Raw genomic sequence first — 21,009 nt, 5'->3', positions numbered from 1 at the left:
CCCATTTTCTAGAACTTCCCAGAGTCAGTCTTCCTACCCACCACCCCCTCAGTGGCTCACCTCTCAGATAGCCACCCACTCACCGTCCTCCAGGGAGCACGTGGGCATGGCTCGGCTCTCTGAGCCCAGGGAACAGCTAATCAAGGTCAGACTGAGGTGGATGCTGACCACTAGCTGCGGTGGGCCTTTTGCTGGACCCTCTGGACATGTCTCCGGATGCTCTACTGTGGCTTGCAAAACTCTCTGTGCAGCCACTGACTCTCTCGCATGGAGACTCACCACCTCAGCAGCTTCCAGTAGAGCTGGATTAAGAGGAGCCCAAGAGGATTAGAGGGGATCACCATCTGCAGAGAGAATAATTAGCTTTATGCAGTTACACAAATGGCTTCTGGCCCTCTGCCTGAGAGGATGTTTGTGAGGACAGCAGAGTGTTGCTGTGTGTTCATGGGGAGCCTTCAAGCACCAGGGGTCCCCATTTGACTTCAGCCCTTGCAGTGGCCTCAGCCCTGGTGATGCACAAGCTGGAGCACTAAGTGGAAAGAAAGGGGTGGGCCAGCAGCCCAAGGTGAGCTGGCAGAGAAACAGGAGGCGGTATACGGGACCATACGGTGGGAGACGTTGTTTACTTACAGGAGTGTAGAATCATCATGGAAACAACCTCTGGGCATGATCGTGAGAGAGTTTCTGGATAGAGTTTATTAAGGTGGGAAATCCCACCCTAAATGTGGGTGGCACTATCCCACGGGCTGGGGCTCTGGGCTGCTTCAAGCTCCTTTCCCTTAAGCCTTCCCTGCTATGACAGTCATTATACTCAAACGATGAGCTCAGATCAATCCTTCCTTTCTTGATTGCTTTTCTCAGGTATTGAGCGAGCTCTCACTTGCTCCTCCCTCCATCAGCTGGCATCTGGCTTCCCACTGAGGGCTCCCATTGCTCACTTCAGACTGAGTCAGCCATATTGGTTGTCTGTTGACTACACCCGTGGGGAATGATAGAAGCCTGGAATAATCAGATCTACCCTCTCTGAAGACGAAATAATCTCTGTTTTGCAAAAATGTCCCAGTTTAGGCCCAAGGTATTCAGGAGGAGGAGGGAGAACTGTGACCTGAACCTCAATACTCTGCTCAGTGGAGAGAAAGAGCCATCTGTGAGAATTCCTGGTGATGTTGCCTTTGAGAAACAAAGCTGAGCTGCCAGGCATTCACTCCAGCCAGGACATTTTAGCACTGAAATCGAGGAGGGTCTCCTGGGTGACAGGCACATCATGTCATCCCTGTGATCAGATGGGCATGGATGTGGGGCACAGGGAAGGGGTCACTCATAACGTGCTGGCTGGGTTACCTGAGGCATTTTGCTAAGTTACAACAAAGATTGTCAGATCTCATAGGTTTTAGCCCTGATTCTTCCAGAACATGGGCAGCAGTAAGGATACTCAGTCTGCATCTGCTTGTTTCATGTCTATCTACTGAGCTTTTGCAAAGTGTGCCAGGCCACTGGTATCTATGAATGCTAGTTCACTAAGGATGTGCATAAGCACACAGACGCCAGAGGAATGCTCACTGGGGATTGGGTTTATGTAATGTCATTAGCTTCCTAAGTAGAACAGGGAGGGACCAGCTGCATGGCTGGTGATAGGGTCAGGGATAACTCCAGCATCTCCACTGAACAGAGCACATTATGAGTCCTGGTTGTGAGACATGGTTCTGACCAGAACCTACAGAGCCACAGGGACAGTCACAAAGCCACTGTACACAGAGAAAAAAACAAAACCACTGAAGCCAGGTATGGTGGTTTGAATATGTTTGGCCTATAGGAAGTGACACCATTAGGAGGTGTGGCCTTGTTAGAATAGGTGTGGCCTTGGAGGAAGTGAGCCACTGTAGGGGTAGACTTTGAGGACCTACTCTTTAACTCCACCCAGTTCAGAAGAAAACCTCCTCCTGGCTGCCTGCAGAAGACAATCTCCTTCTGCCTGCCTTCGGATGAAGATGTAGAACTCTTGGCTCCTCCAGCACCAAGTCTGTGTGCATCCTGCCATGATTCCCACCGTGATGATAGTGGACTAAACCTCTGAAACTGTAAGCCATCTCCAATTAAATGTTTGCCTTTATAAGAGTTGCAATAGTCATGGTGTCTCTTCACAGCAATGAAACCCAAACTAAGACATCAAGTAAGCCAGCAAACAGAGGCTCTGAAGCACATGACAAATAATGTATATAAATATAGAGGATTGACAGTTTAGGAGGTAGGGCCAAGGGGAGGAAGTAGGCCAATGGGTAGCATGTCCATGGTAGTCTGTCCTAGCATCCCCTCACCCCACTGCCCTTCTCTGGCTCCTGTAAGGTGAGCAGCTTTGTTAAATCCTGTGTTTACCACCATGATACTCTGCTTCAGTGCTTGCCCAGAATCTACAGAGCTGAGTGACCATTGGATAACATCTGTGAAACCATGAACCTAAATAAATCAGAGATGGAGGACAAGGAGGGACACAGAATCAGGAAATTCAGATTCACCCTAGATTAAACCAGTCTTCTTTGATGGTTCCATAAGACTCAATGAACACTCAATGATGAAGACTCAGCAGAAGCCACATATAATACTTAGATTTTGCAACGGCGGACCCTCCTGTTTCCTGACTCTTCCTTCCAGTTCCCTTCCCACACTCTCTTCTTTTCAAGTTGTGGGTGAATGTTGTCTTCTCTACAGGAGGCACAGCAACTGCTTGGCTCCAAATTCTGGCTCCAGCCCCTTGATGCACACATACCTCATCCCAACCATCCTACAGAAAGCCTACAACCATACGCTGAATGTCTGCTCAGGCTGCTGTAACAGCATGCTATACACCAAAGGACTCAAAGAGCAGACCTGTCCTCAGTTCTGGAGATTGGGCGTCCAAAGTCAAGTGTCCACAAGACTAGTTCTTTCTAGGGCATCCCTTGTTGGCTTTCAGATATCTATGAATTCACATGGTCTTTCTATGTCTGTTGTCCCCTTCCAATAGGGACACATACTTCCATTTCCTGAGACTGGAAGTTCAAGATCAAAGTATCCTCATTGGATGAGGGTCCATCCTAAAGCTTTCATTGATCTCCATTGTATCTTTAAAACCCTATGTGCAAGCATACTTGCATTCTGAAGTGCTAAGGACTTCGACACAGGAAGGAGGGGGCAAGGGACAGAGCTAGGTGCACAGCATGAATGAGCAGGCACACAGAGGCTATGTTCTCCAGTGCCTGCATCATCTCCACCCAATTCCCAACACTTGTCAGGAGTTATGCTTCCCCAAATGAATGTGGCTACACTGCAGGAATCACTACTCATTTCTAACGTGGCCAAACATTTCTTACATGCCTAGTGGGCATTTTTGAGTGAGCAAGTGAATGAAGAAAGGAAGTATTGAGGGTGACTATTCCAGAGATGCCTCTCTGGGCTGCTTGCCCCCTCCCCAACCCCAAGCTACAAGACCAGATTGACACAGTCACCTGGGATGATGCTCTTTGTCCTTTCCTGGGACCAGCTAGGCTCCCACCTGCTCCATAAGCTTCAGGTTCTGGCAGATTGAATTGATGTGGAGAGGATGTGTGCAGGTGGGATAGACTCACATCAGCACCACCCTCTTCCCTTGGTGTCACGGCTTTTGTGTCAAGAAGCAGACTTCCAAGCCTCCTCTAGTTCTATAACACTCTCCCCAGATGATTGGCAGACTGTCACTCTCTTAGGGTCCTTACAGGAAATGGTCCTTGCAGCTCACGTGGGCGACAGGAGAGACATACTGAAGCTTCTGAGACTCCACTTCCTGGTTTTGGCAAATCACTTTGCTTTCTGTGAACAAGAGCCCCTCCTCTTTGTTTGGCCCACCTCCCAATGACCTCTTTTGACCCAACTAGAGCCTCAGAAAGGCAAGCCTGCAGCACTGAGGGTTGACTGGAGTTGCTGGGAACTCTAAACCCAAACACCAACACCTGAAACCAGACATGTGAGGTATTCCCTCTTTGTCTCTCATCTAGGACAGTCTTGTCAGGCAGCCAGTAGAGATGGAATGGCCTTGATGTCCTTAGGGAACCCAGGGTCAGATTCTCAGTCTTCTACTCACAGCATGATTCCTGGTGCTAGACTCCTGTTGGGAAGACAGCAAAGGAAGGGGGAAATGTTTTTTGCAAACCTCTCCTACTAAGCCAGCCTGGTTCTAATCATCTCCAGCCTGGCTGAAGCCCCACCATGTATCTGTGCTCAGATTAGGAAGAAGGAGAAAGAAAAGGCCAAGAATATGCTCTGGATTTGTATCTTGTTCCTAAAACCCTTTCCTGGCCTTCCCCTGTTCACAGTGAGCTGGCTGCAGATGTCAAAGACCTACTATGTGCCACTTAGCAGCACCTTGCTTGGAGTTTGATTAAATGCCTGCATAGCGTGGCCCAGCCAAATCTACATAACTGATAGCATGCATTATATTTGCGTGGTGTCTCAGGGGCATGCTCAACATAAATGTTTAGAGATCTCCAGTGAGAAATGCAGCCCCCAGCACAGCAAGATGTAGAACATGGCCGTTGTTAAATTCCCTTGGCTAGGAGTCATCAGGGAAAAGGGTCAGGATGCATTTTAGAGGCAGTGGGAAAAGATGAAGATCCCTTTCCCCACTCTCCGCCACCAAGTATCTTAGTGAGCTTTCTCTTGCTGTGATAAAATACTGACAAACCAACTTGGGGAAGAACAGGTTTATTTGGCTTATAGGTCACAGTCCATCACTGAGAAAAGTCAAGGCAGGAAGTCAAAGCTGGAACCTGGAGGCAGGAACTAAACCAGAGACAGTGGAGACATCGTGCTCACTGCCCAGCTCCTCAGCTTTCCTTTTCTTATAAATTCCAGAACGATTTGAATGGCACCACCTATAGTGGGCTGGGGCCTCCCACATCAACCACTGATCAGGAAACTGCCCCCACAGACTTGCCTATTGGCCAATCTGATGGAAACATTTTCTCAGTTAAGGGTCCCAGGTGACCCTTAGCTTGTGTCAAGTTGACAGAGAACCAACCAGCACATGAGAGAACTTCATCCCCAGGCAGTGTTTCCAGGCCCTCCTACTTGAGCTCTGGACATGGGCAGTGAGAGAGGGAAGAGCCATAGCTGTTCCTTAGGTTCCCAGGTGCTACCAGGATAGGGGAGGTCCGGAGAAAGCCTGACTCCTCACTTCTAGTGTGTAGTGCTTGGGTACAGCACTTGGGGCACTCTTGCCTAGCTGCTTTCTGAGTCCTCAAACCAAAGTCAAGATATTGAAAGCACACAATTATGGAAGCCACTGGGTGGGAATGGGGGCAGGTTGGGTTAAATCCTGAAGGGATGAGGTAAGTATGTGAAGGTTGGTATGGAGATCAAGTCTGACCTATAGAAGGACAGGAAGGCAGAGGATGCAATTATCAGGATGTATAGAATGAAGGAGTGTGTGTGTGTGTGTGTGTGTGTGTGTGTACACGCACATTCATGCACATGAGCAGGTTGGCAGCTGAAGCTGACAATAAGGGGAAAGGGGCCATCCCTGAACAGATGCATAAGGATAAACTCTAGCAAGGGACTTCTGAAGGACCAGGATGAAAGGAACTAGGAGCCCAGGGACCCCATGACATAACAAAGCCAGCCTTCTTTGTCAGGGTTCCAGGAACCCAGTAAGTCCCAGTGAGGTCTCCTAGCAACTGGGAGGAGTCAGGGCCATGGCACTCCTAACACCCCAGGGAGTGAAGGAAGTCTTCCAGTTTCAGGTGAAGATCTGAGTTCTTAGAGACCTTTGCCCCAGTGGGGAGGAGGAGGTGTGCCAGTGAGGCTGGTGGATGCCGTCTTCTTGAGTGGCACCTCTAACATACCAGCAATCACCTCTGAGGGCACAATGGATGCTTGAGGCTGAAATTCCAGAGTCACTGCTCCTGAATCTGGTGCAATGGATGCTTGAGGCTGGAATTCTAGAGTCATAGGTTGTTTTGGAGCCACAGAAAAATCTAGGCTGTGGACCAGCCCACCTGGAATAGGGGAGGGAGGAGGAGACAGTGCCTGCCGTCTGCCGCCTTTGGACCCCAGCAGCCCTCTGGATCTGTGCCTCACACGTGAGGAGGGGCAAAGGACTCTTGAGGGGGGCTGCAGAGAGAGGCTGCATGGCTCAGAGGAATGTGGAAAAGAGAAACTACTGGGGGCCAAGGACAGGGCTCTAGGTTCACTGTCATGGGGCCTGTCATTGCTCCTTGATTCCTCCACTTAGAACCTCCTTACCCTGGGGAGCGGGTCTTCTGCATATGGCAGGTCTCTACAGCTCCCCATTTTTTTTATCATTGAATTGGCTCCTGCTTCTCCTATACAACCCTTCTAGAAAGCCTACAGAACAGTGAGGGGAAAGTTTAACCTATCAGACTTATCTCAGACAGAACAGTGAGGGGAAAGTTTAACCTATCAGACTTCTCTCAGCCCACAAGAGTGCCTGAGCTTCCACCAAGTTAAACATCACCTAATTAAAAACCTCTTCATCAGTCATTTACAATCTGGCATGAAGGCACCATGCTGGCCGGTTGAAAGTAGTCTCAGAGAGAAATTAATATGGTTTAGGGAACAGAAGAGGGGACCATAATTCAAAACCTGAGGCTTAGAGAGGTGCACAAACCTGGGGTGCACTGGCAAGCATTAGAACTCTTAAAGAAAGGAATGTTAGTAAAAAGAATAAACAGTGTTGGAGGGAGAGCAAATTAGTCAGGTGCTTGCCACACAAGCGCAAGGACCTGACTGAGTCTGATCCCCAGAGTGTATTTCATCGGCACCCATGGGTGGTGCCGAAGCTTTATAATCCCAAAGCGAGGGAGGTAAGAGGCAGCGAGCGTGGCAAGTTCCATGCTAGTGACAGACCCATCCCAAACCCAAAGTGGACTATGAGTGATGACTGACACCTGAGGCTTCCCTCACACTCCCCTACTTGGTAGCACATCCACATGTGTGTACCAACACATACGGAGCACACTCAAAAAAACAAGTCCCCAGAAAAGGGGAGGCACGGCTGTCTAGAAAACAACGCCAGATCCTTCCTTGGTGTTCCGACATGCCTGGTTATTCTCAGGATGTATGTGTGACCCCGTATCAGTGTCATGTCCAGTGATGACATTGTGTCCTTCACCCTGCAGAAACCCCAAGGGCGACAGCACCTGCGGAGGCTCCTGAACTGGGAGGAGTTTGACGAGCTGAGGGATGCCCGCCGGAGCATACTGCTGGACACCCTCTACGACAGTGTCATCTTTGCTGTGGGCAAAGGCTTCCCATGGGTCGAGGTGGTCCAGGTGGTCAAGTTCACAGAAGAGCTGCTCAAGGAAACCAAAGGTAAACAGTGTCACTGAGGGGACATGGGAGCTCTCAGTAGCCAGAGACCTCTTCAGAGGTGCTGTGCTCAGAAACAGCACAGTCCTGGGCTCTGCTCCCCATCCCTGGACTCTATGCATGCATGTCCTGTAGCACTCCACAGATGCTCAGAGCATTAGCTTTCCTTTGCTTATATAAACCAAGTGCATCGGCCCATCCCTGGAACCTTTCAAGGACTTCTCCCTTGTGTCCTGGGGCAGCAGGTTGGCCCCACAATGGTTGTGCTCCTCCAGAGGCTGTCACTTCAGGAGTGAGCTGGTCACTGCAGGACCATTAAAGAAATATAATGGCTCAATTACTAAAATCAAAGAGTATATTTCCCACTGTCATTCCTCAGGGTGCGTCACACCAGGGCATCTTTGGATTGTATTAGAAGGTTTGTTTTTTGAAACGCTATTTGAGTTGCTGACTTAAATTTCATTAGAATATCATTCCATGATTTTGGCTTGAGATTAGGGCACATTTTCTACCAATTTCTGAAAGGGCCCTGGATACACTTCTGTCATTTTGGATTATGTATTTATTTGAAGCAAGTATTTGCAGCACTGTAAAATCAAAATATTAATTGAATCCGAAAAATGCTGAAAATATTCTCTATTCCACAGTATCAAATATTCATCCAAAATTTCTTTTTTATATTCAAATAAACAAGTAGATCTTCTCATTAATATGCAAATTCAATATAATATCTAATCAATTGTAAAAATGAAACTACTGAAAAATGTCTAAAATATAATACTCATAATGGACAAATGGTTGATTTGCATACCTATTTTCTTTAGCTACATAGCTGGAGTTGTGTTAAGTTTGGAGGGCATGAAGCTGAGAATGGTAGCAAACACCTTAACCTCAGCACTTGGGAGGCAGAGATAGACCGGGTCTCTGTGAGCACATGGCCAGCATGGTCTACACAGTGTACATAGTGAGTCCCAGACCAGCCAGGGCTGCAAATAGAGACTCAGTTTCAAAATAAATTTGGTGAGGGTGCAAAAGGGTCACAAGTGGAAAGTATTCCAGAAGCCATGCTTGCAGCTTGCCTGTAAGCCAGAAGACTCTCACAAGCATAGAAGTCAAGTGTTGCCATCACCCGCACTGCTCGGGTCTGTTCACCTGGACAACCTCACTCGTTCCTGGGCCAGCCACCTATTCAGAACTCTGGGTCTTCTGTATGATTCTATATGATTTGCTGACTTCTGCCTCCACCAATCTGCTGGAGTGATAAAGAACTGTTTCACCTCAACACTAGTCCTGATCTTGGTGTCTCCCTTTTCTCTCCCTTCTGGTCACATCTGAACCAGACACCCAGGTTCACTGTTGGGTTGTGATCCCAAATGATGAAACTGCAAAAGATTAAAAATTCTTAAAAGTAGGGTTGGAGAACCGGTTCAATTGCTAGATTGCTGCCCCAGTGTGAGGACCTGAGCTGGGGTCCTCAGCAACCGCATAAAGGCAGGGCTGGGCGGTATCCATCTACAACCCCAGAATGGGGTGGAGGGGCAGAGGTTTGGAGTCAGGTAGATCCCAGAGACTTGCTAGCAAAATGATAAGATCCAGTTCAATGAGAGACCTTGTCTCAAAAAAATAAACAACTAAGAAAGACATCCAGCATTGATCTCTGACCTCCATACATGCATGTACACACACACACACACACACACACACACACACACCCCAGCTCACCACTGTCCACTTGGCTTTTAAAAGAGCTAAAATCCTGAGACACTTTCTCTTTCACAAATGCAGATTGCAATAAAGACATCTCTCTGTGTAGTAAGGAGGTGACTGCATTTCCACTCCATGCACAGTGTCTCTTGTGACGCTCACACTCCAGGGGTCAAATCCATGAAACACAGGAAGCTGATCAGAAGTCTCTATGCCACTCACCCTTTATTGGAAATGAAGCAAAGCTGAGCTAGACAGCGTCATGAATAACAGAAAAACAACCACATCAACAACTTAAAGTAATGGGAGAAAACTTAAAAGAATGAACAGGCGGAAAAATGCAAGTCAGAAACAGCATTTGGTATATTAAAAGTCTTGAAGCTGGCTGACTTGAACAGTCACTGATTACACTTTGAAGTCTTTTGTCAAAGTGAGTAGCTTCTTTTTTCCCTACAGATGCTAACCTTTTAAACTTTTTCTATGGTTTGAGATAAACCAGACAAACATGGTCTGTTCTATTATTCCCCCCTCTAGCATCATGGTCTGGTATTGTTTCCAGGGCATGGAAATCTATCCTACCCCCCCAGCAAGCTTGGGTCAGATAGAGCCAGTAATCAGACAGCAGTAGTGCCCTTGCATGAATGTCTTTTTTTTTCCTGTCCCACATAATTATTTTTGAAGCAGTCAGTTATTATGCTGGCTTCTTCAAGCAAACCTGGCCTTCGTTTATTAGGAGCTCCTGAGTTCTCACAAGCAGAGAAAACAGCAATGCAGACAGAGGGTGTGTTTAACTCCACCTATGCACACCCCTGGCCAGTCACTCTGCGGGATGTTCTGTTAAATGCACTGGACTAAGTGAAAAGCTAAAGGATAAGGAGCCAGACAAGGCGTTGCTTCCCTTCATCTGCAGATGGGTTCAGGTTATGGGTCAGCACAAAGGAAGCCCAGGAAATCTCCAAGTGCCTTCTAATCCAGCTGTCATGGGCCATGACCTACCCTGGCAAACATGCACACAAGCACCAACACTTACCTGCATTCGTGAAGAAAGCGTGCACTGTCCTGATGAGGGCACCCGAGTCTCTATCCTGCATCCCGCCCCAGCCCCTCCCTAGGTACATCACATCTATGACAGGTGTTGGCATAGGATGCAGGCAGTGGGGGCCACAGGCTGGCACCATCAGAGTTTCTGTTCCGGCTGACATCCACACTGGCTACCGCTCTTCTTGGCAGGTGGCTTCCCTGGGGTGCTTTGTTGTGGGTAGCCTAGGCTAAGGATGGTTGCACGACAGATGAGGGCACTGGCAGGCAGCGTTTAAGGAGGGGCTGTGTTTGCACAACAGTGATTCAGAGCCCTGCCAGGATGGCTGCCAACTCAGCTTATCTCCTTGCCCGATCGAGCCCAGCACTGGGAGGGAAAGGGCGGCCCTTTATTCAAAAGCATAAGCTGATTCCATCCTGGCAAAGGGCTCCCAGGATCTTCTGGCCTCAATTCCAGGCCAGAAGAAAGAGGTCTGTACTTGGCACCTTCTTGGGTCAGCCTCCGGGAAGGCCGGACGACTCACATCCAGCTGCCTCCTGGATCCAGGGTGAGATCATCAACCATGGGGGTCAAGTGGCAGAGTTCTTCCAGTCGGGCCCATCCTGGTGGTGGGAGAATGGCAGGAAAGGGCATAGGAAGCTCGGGAGAAGAGGGACCTACAGATATGGAGCTGTTCAGGAAGCCAAGGGCAAGAAGGAGAGATGAAGTGATCTGGGGTAGCCTGGGCCACCTATGTTTTTTTACTCTGTAGCCCCTGCCCTCTGCTTGCCTGGAGAACTCTCTCCAGGCAATTACCTGCTTCCACATTTTGTCACTATGACAATATGGACACATGAAGTAGGAAGACACCCCTGTTCTCTTTCCTGGCCACAAAATCCTGGGGCTAGGGGGGAGGCAGACGAGAGAACCGGTAGAGAGATGCAGAGTAGAGTGTGTATCATGGTCCTGGCATCTCTAGTTCCACCCATGCCACTCCTGATTCTTCAGGAAATGTCACCAGGCCACCAGAGGATGGGAAGGCAGCCACCTGCCTGTCCCCAGCAACCCAGATCTGGAGTAAGCGATGACTCATCAGGCAACCCAACATGGCTCTTCCACCCAGGCTGCTCATGGCCATGCACGAATTCTGTATTCTCACCTACAGCTGACCCCAGGCCAGCAAAGCAGAGAACAAATGTCATTTCCTGCTGCCTGGGACAGACTGAGCTGGGGCCTCAGACCAGGCCAGGATGGAGACATTAGGTAGAGTTTCTTTGCCAAGGTTTCCACCGAGGCCTTTGGTGGAGATGTGAAAGGTTTCTTGGGACAAACTGGCAACTCTCACTTCAGACATTCCCTTGCGTGAATAGGATACCTCAGGCCACTCTTGAAATGGCCATAGACCATAAAAGTCAGCAACATCTGATTCCTTACTGTTCTGGAGGCTACAAGACCAAGAGGAGGTATTGGTTGTCCTGTTCCTAAGACTATTCGCACTGGCCTCTAGCTGCCGTCACCTCCCATGTCCTCCCATGTTCCCCTTCTGTCCACTCCTTCTCATATAAGGCCTTGTTCAGACTACATGACATCATTTAACCCCAACTACTTTAAAAGCCTTATCCCATAAAATAAAATAAAATAAAATAAAATAAAATAAAATAAAATAAAATAAAATAAAATAAAACAAAATAAATAAACAGTTCAAGCTCTTTGGGGTGGAAGTTAGGTGTTCAGTGTATAAATTTGAAGAAGGAAGCCAGGTGAGGTGATATGTCTATATTATGACATATTTCTATAAATCCCAGAACTTGGCAGGTTGAAACAGGAGGTTTTGAGGTGGAAGCCATCGTGACTCTACCACAAGAGTCCGTATTAAAAGAAAAAAAAAAAAAACAGTTCAGGGGGTGGGGGCGGGAGAGTGAGATGCTCAACCACTGTGCAAAGTGGGGTCACTGCTAACTCTGCCGGCAGGATTGCTGCAGAGATGTTCTTCTTCCCTAGCCAGACTATCTGTCCTGCCAAGGGTGGCTAGGAAAAGTTTAGTGTTACTTGTGACGTCAACCTTCTTCCCTACAGTCCGGTAGGAAAAGCAGTATTTTAAAGGTGAGTTGATGAGACCCAGAGAGGTGAATTAACTCTCCTAAGAATGCGCCTGGGGTAAATGGGTTCAAGATTTGAATCTAGGTCTGTGTCTGACTCAGAATCCACACCCTACCTTTTGACTGTGCATTTCGGTCAAGGACCTTGAGCACATACAGTGTATTGCAGGCTTGAGAGGTAGACAGGTAGCCTGAGAGAGACCCTTTCCCTCTAGTAGGATGGGAAACTGGCATAAAGGCCAGGTAAGATGCCTGGGGGTGTGCTCCTAACTGGGTCACCTGCAGGAGCCTGGGGACTAATACCAGCCACTAGCAGGAGCGGTTCAGTGGGGTCCGTGTCTCGGGCCAGACTGAAAGAGCAAGCTGTGTTTGCAAGCTATGCATGTCACTTACGGACAGAAGTGCAGATCCTGCAGGCTAGTCCTCCAGCTCTTGACTGTGATCCTCTGCCTTATCCCTGTCCTTCCTCAGTCAGCCGAAGGCCCAGCATCCAGGGGAGATCTGGTATATAAAGTAGCTGATTGACAGACTGGGTTCTTGACACAAGAGAATTGTTTGCTTGTTTTCATTTCAGACAGGGGTGACAGTTAAGATGGTTAGATTGCAGAGTTGGGGCTTCCTTCCTAAGCTGTGGCACACTGCAGAGCATGGCTCCCAGAACCCATCTCAGCCTATTATGGCTCAGGGGTACTGTCATCTCCATGGAAATCCCCACCACTTCTTAGGGTAGAAAGGGATCCAGGAGGTCACCCAATCTATTCCCCACTCATCCAACAGCACCCTCTAGAATCATCTCTCTGGCACCCGTGTCCCATCTCCCACTGAGCCACCGGATGGCTGTCACTCTGTATCCAGGACTCAGGGCCTAACCTAGTATCAGACCTCTAGAGAGACACATTCACGATTACCCTCAGGGAGGTGCTAGAGAGGCCTCTGGAGGAAGAAGACGATGAACACACACAAGCATATTGCTTATCACTATGGGAAGCCCGTGACAGTCACTCTCTTTGGATCTGACAAGGCAAGATTTTTATTGGCTCCATTTTCCAGATAAAAGCACTGATTTCTAACAGAGAATCACCTGTGCAAGTGAGGACACGCTTCGACCAGGTGTGAGCTGCATCGTTGTGACTCCTCAGCCTGGGCTTTCATGGGCTCACTGAGCTGCTCTGTGGAGGAGCCAGACTCTAAGCTCAGCTCCCAGTGTCAAAGTCATCCTGAGCTCAGTGTGGGGGAGTCACCGTGACTGTTAACCACAGGGTGGATATGAGAGAAAGGCAGTTGGTCCTCAATCTGAAGGCCAGAGCAGAGGGGAAGTTCAGCCTGGCAGCCTGAGAGGGATCCTGAAGTAGAACCAAACTACCTATGCTCCTGTCCCTGCAGTACCTCTGACCTCTGCTGGAAGGGAACATTTCTCAGGGGCCTACTTGCCCCAAAGAGAAGGGAGCCAGCATCTGACCTAAGGATAGACAGTTGACATACATGAAAATGGGGCCAGGCAAAGGTAGAGAAATCTCACAGGTGCCATCTAAAAATGACATGTATCCTCAGCCATTGGTCAGCAGAGCAGGCAGAGAGCACGCTCCCAGGACAACAGTGGAATGGTGTCTCCTGCCCTGACCTATCCCTTCCTCTCCTCGGGGATTGTGGCCAGCTTCATTCAGAGACCTTTCTAACCACAAGAAGCCCCAGGATTCAGGGGCAAGAAGTAGAAGAAACATGTCCCTTCCCCAAGTTAGAAGTTGAAACAGAGTCCAATGCTGGGCCCTAATCCCTGGGCTGGGAAGGGTGCCATTCTTTTTCTGGACCTCAGTTTACTTATCTATAGAACAAGATCCTTTAGTCCAGGGAGATGATCTACTCCAAGGAGATTTGAAAACCATTGTGTTTGCTCCACCTTTGGATGACTAGACCGAGCTCACTTCATATTGAAACTGCTCAGTTTCCTTGGATCAGTTTATTTTCCAGGTCTTTGGCTCAGACCATGCATCTCTGAGGTAGCATCCACTGCAGAACAATCTTCTTTCTTGCATCCACCTCTAAGCGTCTACAAAGAGAGCTTGAAGCCACTTAGAGACAAATGGCTTGAGTTGAATTCTGACTCCGTCAATCCTCAGCTGTGTCCTTCAGTGAATCTCTCAGCTTCTTTCCGAACCTCAATGTGCCCCATGGGTCAATGTTAGCCTCCCTGAGCTGAGAGGGACTTGGGGACCCAAGTGACACAGGTAGATGTGGTGTGATGCTACGGTACCCTCCAACCCTGAGGATAATACTGCCTTGGAGGTCACTGCATGGGTTTCTGGATGCTGCAAAACACAGAATGGAGCTGGATAGAGGTGACAGGCCTGAACTTCCCTCTGCCTTCCTTTTCTCAAGCCAGCCTCTGCTGCTCAGGTACTGGGAAAGTCAAGTTGTCAGGTTGTGTCCTGGCTTGACAATTTTGCCTTGGATCCAAAACAAGGCAACCAGACTATCTTGTCGAGACACCTAAGTCATCCGGTACCCATCCAGAAAGATCAACCCCTCTTCACCAGTCCTATGTCCTCCCCACCCTCAGGCAAGGCTCCTCTCCTGTGCTGCTATGGAAACATCAGTGCTCCCCTTCCAGGTCCTTTATGCTCAATGCTGGAGCAAGCGTCTTGTGTTGCCATCAGCAGATCCTCCCCCACACTCTTCTCCCATCATTCCTCTCCTCCTCCACTCTGCTCCTCCTCACAGGTGTGGGCCTCCAGGGGTTTGGGGACAGACTTCAGGAAGTTCCCAGTGGCCAATGCAAATGAAGGCCACTCCCTGTTATTGAAGAGCAGTGTGCAGGCCCAGCTCTGCCTGCCTGTATCAGAGACTTCTGCAACTTAATCCCTCCATGCTGAGTCACTGGGACACAAGGAGCCGGCTGTGCACCTTACAGCAGCAAGGGACAAGGTCTAGTGAGCCCAGACAGTGTCTCTGGTGGAGTTCAGAGTCAACCATGGATTCTTCCTATTGACTCAGGCAAAGGCTGCGCTAGTGTTTCTTTACCTTTCACGAAAACTGCATGACAATCTTGGGAAGATTCGGACATGGCTGGGCCTAAGAGATGTCATGATGCAAGACTGAATTCTGTGTGTGGCTGCTGGGGCTGCAGAGGACAGGATGGCCTTGGGGAAAGCACTAGACATGGCCACCCACATAGAGTGTCAGAGCCCCCATGCTGTGCACTGCTGGGTCAGGCCAGGCTTCAGGCAGAACAGAGTACCTTCTGGCAAGTTCCTTGTGAGGATCCTCGAGAAGTTCTGAAGGCTCACCTCATGAAGGTTCACATACAGTGCTTCACCCAGACCTGCAGGCCAGCTTTAATGACTTCCTGGCACTCACCTGGGATCATTTGTGGGGTGGTCCCACTACTTGGCTGTTATTCTCAGTCTGAAGCCCACTCAACCTCTTCTTGCTTCACTATCCCAGGGCCCCAGGGCTGCACTGTAGCACTTAACTGGCAGGAACTTAAGGATTCTATGGGTTCCTTCAGATTGAGGAATGCTAGCCCTCTCCTGTTCTTCAGCACTCATATCCTCTGACCACCCCCTTCCAGACTCCTTGCCTTTCTCATTCTGGGCCTTGAGTGCGTTGCAGATGTTTATGCTTGCATCCTCAGCTCTTGGCAATTTGCAGCATCCATGTGCCATCATTTTTCAACCACTTCCACCCTCTCCAAAAGAAGAGATAAACCTGTCAATATATATGCCTACAAATCTGAGCAGCCCCACACTCACGCCCATATAGAAAAGGCCCCAGCATCAAGAGGGTAATGACCTGGAAGTGATTACAGAGAGGAGAGCCTCTGTGTTCCTCTTGGTCACCTTTTATCCAGACGCTGAGATGATCTGGCTTTGATCCCAGATGCAAAGAAGAAATTCTAAAAGCAGCCCTGCCCTCGGAACCAGTCCTCACAGTCCTGACACGGATGAGACAGGGCTGTGTTTGTAGGGAACTATCTGCATTCTAGAAAGGTCCCAGGAATTCTACAGTGCAGAGCTGAGAGTCGTAGTCAGGGGCTCCCACTGGGCCTAGTCCTTCTTTTCCACTTACTAGGATGTCCGTGAAGCTCAAGAAACCCAGAAAAAAAAATCAGTGCTAAGGATCAGGGCTGTTGGCAGAGCTCAGCTTCAGAACATAGTTAGAGCTCAGATTTTTTTTTATTCCATTGAAGGTGTGTCCCCTTGACTCATATGGAGTTTTAATAAACTAATATGCAAGCGATATGAATCTAGTTTCGTTCTGCATGTGGATATCTAGATTTGTTAGCACTGTTTGCTGAAGAAGCAGTCTGTTCTCCAGTGTATTCTTTTAGACTCTCTTGCCCTAGCTGCATGCATTTCTACCTGGGTCCTTTGTCTTTCCTGCTTCACTGTCCACATATTTGTTATGGAGTTGATGTCATATATGCATGGACAGCACTAAAGTGAAAGCAATACTCACTAGGGAAAACCACAGGGACTGATGGAGAGGGAGGGGTGGAAAGGGGAAAGGTAACAGCGTGGGAGATACTCAAAGTGCATTACACACTTGTATGAAAATAGCTTTATGTAGCCCCAGTATATAAGACTGTTAAAAAGAAAAAGGAAAGAAAAGTGTATGTGTCAGGGGAACACAAGAGAATAGCAAGATGGGGAGAGGCCAGGGAATTTGGATGATGCTAGGGTTTGAATACGCAATATCTTCCACAGGCTTATGTTTTGAGTACTCAGTCCCCAGCTCTGGCCCTATTTTGGAGGCTGGGGGCCTTTAGGGGTAGATTGGGTAGACGTAGTCACTAGGAGAGGGCCTTTGAAGGGGATGCCTGCCTCTGGTTCCATTCTCATCTTGCTCCCTGAGCACCACCACATGCGATAGCCTCTGCCATAGACTCCCACACCACTGACTGTCCCATTTCACCACGCTTTCCCTACTATGAGGGATTAAACCTGTGAGCCCAAATAAACCTTCCAGTTGCCTCTGTCAGGGATTAGGTTACAACCACAATAAATCCAGTGGATGCAGGTGACAGACACATCAGAGTTGCTCGGTCAAGTAGCAGCAAAAGGAGGCACAGCAAGAGGGAGCTGGGCCAGATTCTGGAGCCAGGCCAGTACCCAGGTTTGGAGACAGCTACTCCTCAGAGCACAGGTGCTTTCCTCACTGTGTTCCCAGGGGATGCTGCTGTTGTCCATGGGCTGTCTTTGCAGTAGAGGAATCTTCTATACTCAGATACTCAGCCCTGACAAGAATAGGGTAGCAAGGGACACTAGGCATTGGTGCCATCACTGTTCCCCAGGTGGCAGCTGCCAAGAGCCTCCGGTTGGTGAACCAGACCGGCACCTGCTCCAAGTCAATCCCCGTGCTTCAGTTCCCCTCTCCATCATGGACTGCTGCTCCTGCTCACAGTCGTCCCACTCCCACCTCTAAGAACTCATTTCTGCTCACCTCCAACCTGCTGCTCAGATGATCCCAAGTGTCTACTCCTGAAATCTAAGCCATAGCTATTGAGCGTGGCCCATAGGTCCCTAGCGACCTACTTTGCCACCAACACTTGCTGCAGTCAATCTGACTCTACTGTTCTGGGCCCATCTTGCCCCTAACCTGAGCCATGCTGTTGTTTGCTCAGCTCTTTCTCTCCACACTGGACTGACCTCCTTCCCTAGATCTGCCTCTTTTAGCCAGAGCAAAGCCGCTGACCAACCCCTTCTTCTCAGATTGCAGTCTTCTGAGTGCTCCTCTGGCCCAATCCTTTCCTTGTTGGAGACCATAGCTATGGCCTCTACCTCCCAGTCTTCATGGGTAGAGGTATGACTTTTTATCACAGCAATACCAGCACTCAGCACAGTACCTCCTTATGGAACAGGCAGTGGCTGTTTATAGACTTGGCAACAGTTGACAGACTGACCATGGAATAATGGTGGAGGGAGCTCAGAAGGAAGCTGAAGACAGGAAGGGGAAAGACAGGGAAGGAGGAAAACAGGAGAGAAGCAGGAGGTGGGGGAATTGGGGAAGAAAGGAAGGATATAGGAAGCAATGAAAGAAGAGGGAAGAAGGAGCCAGGGAAGGAGGGAAGATGGAGGCAGTCTTCTCAAATGACTAGCATAGCTAGCTCCTCTGCCTCTGTAGCATCTGTGGCTCTCTGCCCTGTAGCTCTAGGAGAGCCAAATGTATGTCAGCTCAAGGAAGCTCTAATACACCTTTGAAGTAAATATATACAATCCACAACTTTACATTCGGATGAAAGGTACCAGTGCTCCAGCTAGGAAGGGTCAGAGTGAGTGTCTTGCGCCTCTAGACCAGGGCCTTCCCCTGAGACAGAAGCACAGATTTTAACATTGAGCCTGTTCTACTCTGAATAAAGAGGTTTGCCTATGCCAGGCTCCAGCCTGTAACCACTTCTCTTTCCCACTCATCTGTGGAGCCTGGGTGTTAACAGTCTAAATCTGAAATGTCCCCCGAAGAGTCGTGTTTGGAATGTTCACTTCCCAGTGAGTCGCGTGGACTCTAGGAGGTGGGCCTAACTGGCTGCAGTACTGAGCATGACCCTTTGAAGGTGCCATCCAATGCCCGTCCCAGCACTGTGCTCCGTCTGCTTTCTGGTCCACTCTCACTTGACTAACCTCCACTTCACACATACACTGTCACATTTAGAGCCTACATGCCCTGACTTCCCACTGTGACAGACTGAAATACCTCTAAAGATGAGCCAAAATACTAGAAGCCCTTCGTCCCTTAAGTTGAATCTGTCGGGCTTGGTCACAGCCACATAGTAAAAATACACCAGGTAATCTCCACAGAGCCCCTAAGGAGGCTCTCAGCAAAACAGGTCCCTGCCTACCTGCTGTTCTCAAGACAACACCACCTTCTCCCCAGGTCCTCAGCGTGATGAGATAACAGTCAGTATTCCCACATGGAGCAGCACAGCCTTTCCAGGAGCCCAGAGTAGGTGGAGAACTAAGATGGCTGACTTTCAACATCACTTTATGGGCAGAGCCAAGTCACCCCTCTATAGGAGATGGGAAAGGGCAGAGTGAAGACTCCTCTAAAGCCAGAGGAATAAGGGGTAAGAGGAAGAGATAAGGAAGAGGTATGCTGAGTCACCCCGACTTCAGGTAAAAGCCAGGCTCCTGCATCCAACACTTGATTTCCACAGCCAGTAAAGAGCATTCTAAGCATGTGTGGCCCTGCGTTGGCCTCATACAGAGGAGGGCAAGGAGACACACGACCAAGCTCACTGTGTTTAGCTGTGGTGTCTGTGAGAACTGGCTCTCCTGGTTGTATGGGGGTCATGTTCTCAAGCCATATCTTGCTTGCTCTGCCCAAGACATGCACAGCAGTCTGCCATGACCCTTCACGAACCGATTCCTGTGTCAAGTCCTGGCAGCCTGGACAGAGGTCTGCCTCCAACCATTGTACAGAGGCACCTAGAGGGCTCAGGCATAGGAAGGGATGGGGGGGAACTGTTCCTTCTCTGAGGAGCTTCACTGTTGGTGCTATTCTCAGAGCTGGCTCTGGGTGAGGTGAACCCTATTTGTCCAGCTCTGTCCCCAAGTCCCTGTTATCACGATTACCTGGGTACATCTTCAGTCACCACCTTCCCCACAAACAGCAGAGACCCCTTGTTACTCTGCCTTCTCCTTCCTGAGGAACTGGATGTTGAAACAGTGCAAAGTACAGTTGAAGCAAGTAAGAGCAAGAAGCCAAAAGACAAAAGGATGAAATAGTTCTATAGGGAAGATGCAATAAATACAAGTTACCACAGAAGAAATAAATGGGAAATGAGCCGTACTCCAGAGCCCATGGGAGCTAGTGAGTGGTGCTGGAGAATCAGTCAGGATGTAGGCTCTGCGGTCGGACCTGGGTTCACAGCCCGATTTACACTCTGTACTCTATTGCTCTGTACCCACAGGCTGCTCCATCACAGAGGCTGTGACAATACTGGGGAAGAAGCTCCGAGATTATCAGAAGCAGTTTAATGTCACCCACCTGCTGGCCCTCTGTGACTATTTCCATAACACTTTCATCCGACACTATAGACTCTACCAGTATGTCCTGAGCCAGGATCAGGAGGTCAACTTGACTGTCGCTCACGTGCAAATGTGTGCACCACCCCAGCCCCTTCCACTGACAGACGGCACAGACAGGGACGTGTGGAGGCATGAGCAGCAGGTGGCTGAGCTGAGCACAGCTGAGGTGGAGAAGCGCAAGAATATGTTGGTGCTGAAGGAGACACTGCGCATGGAGCAGGCACAGATGCTGCAGAAGGCCTTTGGGGTTGAGGAGGCTCCAGGGCAGCTGCAGCCCCGTTCAACTCTGAGGAGGGAGGTGAGGCTCTGCCCCAGGATCTCTGAGACACAGCAGGCTGGACTCACTCACAGGCCTTCTTCACTGTCTGCACTGGTAGTGAAGACAGAAGGCCACATAGGGATCTAGCATTTCCCACAGACTTTGCATGGACATCATTGCACAACATCCCTGTAGATTAGAAACTCTTGCCCCTCTTTTTTTTGTGTGTGATGACATAATAGGGTTAGAGAACATCATTTGCCCAATGCCATCAAGCTACGGCGGGGTAGAGTTCATAGTTGGTTGAGGCCTGCTGAGTTTTTCTGAGTTTTTCCCATTGTTGACTGGCAACAGATACCACTGAGTGTGTCATCAAGGTAACATGGCTCTCTGAGCTGATGGGGGATATCTAAGTGCCCTTTGTCTGTAGTCAGAAACATCTTCATGGAGACCCAGGATTTAGACAGCTCTGGGAAGATGTGTGAGCAAATGGCAGAGAGAGAGAGGGAGGGAGGGAGGGAGGGAGAGAGAGAGAGAGAGAGAGAGAGAGAGAGAGAGAGAGAGAGAGAG

The 21,009-nt window shown here is 49.2% G+C and overlaps 1 protein-coding gene across 1 annotated transcript in view; it reads left to right on the top strand.

The window, feature by feature from the left end:
• The first annotated feature begins 5,656 nt into the window (after positions 1-5,656).
• CUNH8orf74 (chromosome unknown C8orf74 homolog) overlaps positions 5,657-21,009 on the top strand; it is a 17,114-nt gene continuing 1,761 nt past the window's right edge. The window contains exons 1-3 of the mRNA XM_028758671.1: positions 5,657-5,750; positions 7,149-7,341; positions 20,063-20,478. Of these exons, the coding sequence (XP_028614504.1) occupies positions 5,703-5,750; positions 7,149-7,341; positions 20,063-20,478 (657 nt within the window). The 5' untranslated portion in view covers positions 5,657-5,702. The remainder of the gene's footprint in view (positions 5,751-7,148; positions 7,342-20,062; positions 20,479-21,009) is intronic.

Source organism: Grammomys surdaster, unplaced genomic scaffold, assembly GCF_004785775.1.
Source record: "Grammomys surdaster isolate TR1022 unplaced genomic scaffold, NIH_TR_1.0 126219, whole genome shotgun sequence".
Taxonomy (NCBI): Eukaryota; Metazoa; Chordata; class Mammalia; order Rodentia; family Muridae; genus Grammomys; species Grammomys surdaster.
The sequence above is the reverse complement of the archived record's forward strand: the minus strand, read 5'-3'. Positions and strand labels throughout refer to the sequence as shown.